The sequence below is a fragment of the Anguilla anguilla genome, chromosome 10 (assembly GCF_013347855.1).
Source record: "Anguilla anguilla isolate fAngAng1 chromosome 10, fAngAng1.pri, whole genome shotgun sequence".
Taxonomy (NCBI): Eukaryota; Metazoa; Chordata; class Actinopteri; order Anguilliformes; family Anguillidae; genus Anguilla; species Anguilla anguilla.
The window spans coordinates 41,385,219-41,392,209 of record NC_049210.1 but is presented as its reverse complement, the minus strand read 5'-3'; the positions used below and the strand labels follow the sequence as shown (position 1 = coordinate 41,392,209).

The 6,991-nt window shown below is 44.0% G+C and overlaps 1 protein-coding gene across 1 annotated transcript in view; it reads left to right on the top strand.

Annotated features, from left to right (window-relative positions):
• The window catches only part of aopep (aminopeptidase O (putative)), a 72,411-nt gene that overhangs the window by 25,354 nt on the left and 40,066 nt on the right, over nucleotides 1-6,991 (top strand). Inside the window, 3 exon segments of the mRNA XM_035435494.1 lie at nucleotides 387-494; nucleotides 1,028-1,071; nucleotides 3,382-3,442. Of these exon segments, the coding sequence (XP_035291385.1) occupies nucleotides 387-494; nucleotides 1,028-1,071; nucleotides 3,382-3,442 (213 nt within the window).

Here is a 6,991-nt window from a genome sequence, read left to right as displayed (position 1 = left end):
TGCTACCAACAGGCACCTCTGACTCCAAACTTATCCAAATGTGATTGATAAGTGTCCTCTCACTTTAATTTATTTTGGGGATTCTGTTTGTGTCTGTGCATCCTGGCACCCAATATATATGGATTTAGCTTCAGGACAGTGCAAACAAGCATGACACACACTCTTCTAGAGCACAGAAAATTCAGAATTAAAGTCACTCAGAAATGGCTTGGGTCTGGCCTTTTATATAAAGTATATTTTAAGAACTTGCAGATGTCTTTTGGGAAACTGAACTTTTCTTCTACACGTGGGGAATTGCAGTGGGCAAGAAAGAAAAAAAAAAAACATTTCTCTTCCCATTTTAGAAGCCTTGGTTTTGATGAAGTAAATGCGTCTTCCTCTTTAAGGGCTATTTTCTACTCAAGTTTCTGGCCAGTAAAATCGGAGAAGAGGAGTTTCTCAGATTCATCCGCCTCTTTGTGAATAAATGCCATGGACAGCTTATTCTATCTCAGGTAGGTGACCCGTTCTTTTTGACATTGGCACGGATGCCAAACTTCTTCAGATTTTCTTAAAATAGTTTTGTTAAGAGCAGGGATTTAAAAATCACAGAGGGTTTTTTGGTGCGTTGGAGGAGTGAAGTGGTTCGTTTAAGTCTCAGATTGGCTACAGAGTCACACACCTTGTTTCCAAGGTCTAAACTAGGAGCTCTTTAAAAGGGAACCACAAAAGCCTGCAGACAATGTGAGCCTCCAGGACTGGAGTTTGAGATAGGAGGCCATTTCCCCAATGTCACTGTGGCCTTAAATCTGCTTTTTACATAAGGGTAATTTTGAAGGTAAAGGCTAAACCTCTTTGTAGTTTGATTGGATCATTCCCTCAGTAGCAGTAGTTTAATGAATGTGGACATGTCAGGTTAATGTTGACTTTTTCCTGTATTTCAAGTCTTCTGTCTGTGCATTCTGTTGCGTATTCACAGGCAAATATAAATCTGCTACAGTATGCGTAAAAGTACAGATGTGCAAAATTGTCTGTTGTTTGTTTGTAGGATTTCCTGCGGATGCTTTTTGAAACATTTCCACACGTACAGAGGTATGTAGACACAATCTGAATGTATAAATAGTCTTTTGAATGCAAAAAAAGTTTTTAAAATCATAGGGATTTAAACTTGAAGCCATCCACTCTCTTGTGTCACAGTAATACTGGCAGTGATGGAAACACTGGAGCTTTACTTGAGGGTTCCAGCTGTTATCTGAGCTGCACACTACTTCACTGGCTGGCATTGTCCCAAGGGACATGGTGGGCGAGGGACTTGGGTGGGCGTGGTTTTTTTTGCCTGTCAGTGTCTCAAATTCAGCTGTGTGCTCGAACCCTTGACCTCTGACCCAAACGACACCTAGCTCCACGCAAACATTTGGACAGGATCACTAGGCTAATTATCTGTCTGTGGAGGCTTTCTACCACAGCTGTTCCAATAACTCACCAGATATAGGAGAAATACCAGCTGTAGCCGCTGGGAGAACGTCTATTTACCCTATATTATTATTATTATTACTACTATTATTATTTCATCACTGATTTTTCTGAGGGATTAGCTCCTCCTGTGGCGCTCACTTCTCAGCCCTACGCCAGGGCTAGTTTATTCATGTGCTTTATTTTTAGCTTGGTCATTTAGTGCAAACCAAAGCCTTGTAGTGTCGGTAGTGAAGGGGGGGGGAGGGGGTCACTGTATTTTGTTTTCTCGGAATAAATTCATTCAAAACAAAGTTAATGAGGCGATGACTTGCTGCCTGCAAACCTCCACCAGGCCCCCTTACTTACTTTAATTAAGCGTTTAAAGGATAATCTCTCTTTCTCCCTCCTCCTCCTCGTCCACCAGGGATACTAGATGCAGAGGTCCAGATAAGGGGCCATTTTTACTCCTCTACTCTGTCCTTTCCCTCTTCTACTCCCCTCATATTCTCATTTCAGCCTCTTCCTGTTGCCCCCTCTCTCTGCTTCCTCTTCTCTCTCTCCCTCCCACCCTGTCTTCCTCATTGCCTTTATCCTTCACTCTGTGTACTTCTCCCTCACCATCTCTTTCTTCTTTCCCCTCCATCTCTCCTTTGTCTCTCAGTTTCTAGCTCTCTCTCTCTCTCTCTCTCTCTCTCTCTCTTGTTTCTTCCCTCTCTTTTTCCTCCTGTAGCAGTAAGATAAGGTCAAACAGGGGGAAGATTTATCAGGCTGGCACCGACTTGTTTGATTAAATTAAAGATTTTTTTCTTTTTGGACCGTCAATATTTGCGTCTGTTGTCGCCGTTTGTAAACATGGGCGGTGGAGAGGAATTCACCGACTGACGGGGGGCACGGGGGGGGGGGGGAGCAGTTCCTCACCTGTTGAACTGTGTTGCCCAGATAGTCATTTTGTTCAATTTTGTGACGTCTTTGTTCCACACATACACACACACACATATACGCATACACGCATGCACATACACACGCACAGACACACACACACGCACACAAACAGACACACACGCACACACGCACACACTAGGAATATAAATAAAGGAATATTTCTGAAAATCTGAATAATTATTGGGGGAAAGGAAGGTAAGCACACATGAAACTGATTGTCCTGAGAGGAAGATTCTCGGGAGGATGAGTCATACATGTCCTGCCTTCAGTCTGAACCCTGATTAATTAGAGAGTAATGGCAATGTTTTTGGCAACGTGCACCTGTTTCGTATTAGGAGTACATTTCAATTAGCGGTAATTTACTGGATGTAATTGTGCTAATTTACCACACACTTGAAAGGATGGCCGCGCACACACAAAACCGCGACCCTCGCTTCGCAAATTAATTAACAAATCAGCGATATGTCTCAGGGCTTTGTGTACAGCCGTCTAATTATAGATTCGTATAAACGAGGCTGTTTTTTTTGCGCGCGCGCGCGTGTGTGTGTGTGATCAAAATGACAAACCATTCGGTCTTGTTTTAATTACTGGAAAACTTTAATGACTTTAATTAGGGGATCTTACTGCTCATTTTACTTAGAAGTCCAAATGCGGTGAAGCACTTCAAACGATCTGGTCGCATTTGGAATACTGAAACTTATGTACCACCTTGTTGTTCCTGAGTAAATTTGATACTGTAATATAAACACACAGCACATAACTGCTGTTCTTCTGGGAATTGTAGTCACTGTGAAACGTTCATGAATCTGGCTGTACGTTAACAAAAAAAAAACTAAAGTAACTCTTAGCGGGGATTCTTTGTATTTTATTATTGTTTTTTTCTCTCTGTGTGTGGCCCAAAAATATCTAAATGCATGTGATTATTAATATTTTTTTTTATTGTCTCTCTTGTAATAACGGCCACGACGGGAACAATAATAATTATATTGTGCTATTGTGTTTCAGTCAAGGCCTTACCCTTGAAGCTGTTTACTCAGACTGGCTTGATAGACCGGGAATTCCGGAGGTAAGTCGCGTTTCTTTTTTAAAAACATGTAATTTTCTACATACTGTACAAAAAAAAAAAGGGCGGTGGGATTAGCTACAGATGTTTCTGCGGTGCAGTTGTTTTATTTGTTTTAGAGTTTGCATTCTGTTTATTTAGAGTAGGAGTGTGTGCAGTGCAGTTGTTTGAGGAGGAGTGACAAGGAAGGAGGCTCACGCACGCACTCGGTGGGCCGTATCCAATCAGAATGCGCTACGCCGCGCGTCCCTGAGGGGGAGGAGCTGACACGCTGCCATGGGAACGGCAGAGCTGTTGGCCATGTCTGTCACGGGACATAAACTTGTCACGAGGGGGGATAAATATGGCCATCGCTTTTTCTTCTGAATGAGTTTGACTCACATAGATACACGTCGTCCAGATTACCCGTACGTGATAAACTCCTGCCAGTTGCTTTGCCTCGGGAAGCGAAATATGCATTTCTGTGAGCCACACAGCTGCTGTTCTGGGAGAACAACTGGGTCACAGACACTGACTGACCAGAGGCGGCGCTGTTGTGTGAGGATGCGGGGACAACCCTGTCTTGGCCAGTGCTTTTGCCACATGATCATTCATCTACTGCCAGGATAGGGAACCCTTTCATGGGGGAACATGTCTAATGCGTATAAGGTGTGTGACTGTGTGTGTGTGTGCTTGTCTGTGTGTGACTATGAGTGTGCGTGTGTCAGTGAGAGTGTGTGTGCATGTGTGTGTGAGTTTGCGTGTGTATGTGTGCGTGTTTGTGTGAATGTATGTGTGAGTTTGTGTGTATGTGCATGTGTGTCTGTGTGTATCTGTGTGAATCTGTGTATGAGTTTGTCTGTGTGAGTGTGTGTGTACATGTTTGTGTGTGAGAGTGTGTCTGTGTGAGTGTGTGTGAATGTGCGTATATATTTGTGTGTGTGAGTGTGTCTGTGTGTGTATGTGTGTCTGTGTGTGTGTGTGAGTGATTAGGCCGTTTACGAGCGAGCCACAGGAAGATTGCAGGATAAATGCAGTTTCTTCAGGCTGTGCGAGAGCGAGGAACAAAAGCGTGGCTATGCAGAGAGGGGAGACTCGTCTCAGCCATAAAACAGCTATGTGTGGCATCCCCACAAACAATAGTGCTTTACTGCCGCTCTCTGCCCTGCATAAGGTTCACATTCTGTACATCCCACTCTCTCCCCCTCACACACTCATATGCTCACACGCACACACACACTGACACACACACGCACACACACGCACTCACATGTGCACACACACACGCGCACACACACTCGTATGCTCACACGCACACACACGCACACACTGACACACACACGCACACACTCACATATGCACACACACACACATATGCACAAACAGGCACACACACACGCACGCACACACATATGCACACACACACATTCACATATGCACACACACGCACACACTCTCTCTCACACACACACAATCACACGATCACGCACACACACACACACTCACATATGCACACACACACTCTCTCTCACACGCACACACCCTACACACATATGCCCTGTGCACACACACTCTCGTCCACACACACACACACACACACACACACACACTCATTTACATGTACACGCGTGTGCACACGCACACACATGCACACGGGGGACAGAGCTTTCTGTCATGCCCAGTGCAAAGGGCATGTCGTCAGCTCCAGTTGCTGCAAAACCTCAAACTGGGGGAATCTTTGTGTGCGTGTGTGTGTTGTGTGTGTGTGTGTGTGTGCGTGTGTGTCAGTGTGTGTGTGTGTGCATATGTGCGCGTGTGTGTGTGCGTGTGTATCTGTGTGTGTGCGTGTGCGTGTGTGTGTTGTGTGTGTGTGTGTGTGTATGAGTGTGTGCGTGCATGCGTGCGCCTGCATGAGCATGTGAATGCATGTGCGTGTGTTTGTGCATGTGTGCGTGCCTGTGTATGCGTGCGTGCGTGTATGTTCGTGCCAGCGTGAGCATGTGAATGCATGTGCGTGTGTGTGTTCATGTGTGCGTGTGTGTGTGTGTGTCATGTGTTTCCTGTCAGCTGTGATGCTGGGATCTTTCTGTTCTTCTTCTGTACTGAAATGTGGATGTGCCACTGTCACGACACTGTCTCTCATTATTACTCCTACTGCTCCCAATATGCCATATACCACACACTGTATTATACCAAATCTACCATACATATACCACACACGGTATTATACCAAATATACCATACATATCCCGAACACTGCATTACAGAAAATATACCGTACATAGACCACATTTTATATTATACCAAAAATGCCATACATATCCCAAACACTGCATTATACCAAATATACCATACATACACCACATATTATATTATAGCAAATCTACCATACATATACCACATACTGTACTATAACAAAAATACCACACATATACTGAACACTGTATTATACCAAATATACCATACACATACCACATATTATACCAAATCTACCATACATATACTGTATCACACTGTATCATATCAAATCTGCCATACATATACCACACGTTGTGGAGGCTTTCTACCACCATATACAAGGTACTATACAATACCAAGAATACCATATAGAGTGTATAGACTGTGTATAATGTGTTTGTTTTGTGTTTGTAAAGTGTGTATATGTGTGCATGTATGGGTCTCTAGTGTATATATAATGTGTAAAGTGTGTGCATCTATAGTGCGTATACGTGTATAGTGTAAGTGTCTAGTTTATGTGTATATCGTGTGTGTATATTTGGTGTGCATAGTGTGGGTATATAATGTGTTTATTATGTGTGTATAGTGTGTGTGTGTGTATACAGTGTGTGTGTGTGTGTGTGTATATAATGTGTTTACAGTGTGTGTATATACAGTGTGTGTGTGTATATAATGTGTTTTTGTGTGTATAGTGTGTGTATATACAGTGTGTGTGTATGTGTGTATATAATGTGTTTATACTGTGTATAGTGTGTGTGTACACAGTGTGTGTATAGTGTGTGTGTGTGTGTGTGAGAGTATGTGTATAGTGTGTGTGTACACAGTGTGTGTATAGTGTGTGTGTATATAATGTGTTTATAGTGTGTGTATATTGTGTGTATATAGTGTGTGTGTGTAGTAGTAGTAGTAGCTCCTCCCTTCCCTGCTGTGGGAGGTAGCAGTTTGATTACAGCCACTGCTGCTCTCACACTTCTGAAGGATCCCAACGCTGGTGCTACCGACTGCTCTCTCTCTCTCTTTTTCTCTCTCTCTCTTCCTCCCTCCCTCCCTCCCGCCATCTCACACCCCCTTTCCACATTCTAGCCCTCTCTCTCTCTCTCTCTCCCTCTCTTTGTCTCCCTCCCTCTCTCGCTCCCTCCCTCCCTGCTCATGAGAGCGGGAGTTGTAGCTCTGGCCAGTTAGACGTCGGTGTTGAGAGTGCTCTATTAAGGTTAAGTGCACGCAGAAGCCCCACGGGGACCTGGGAGCGACGGGCTCTGACGGACAGACGGACGGACGCCTCGTCAAATTAACCAGCTCCCATTTTTTCCCCCCTCTTTTTAATTCCTCTTCTTC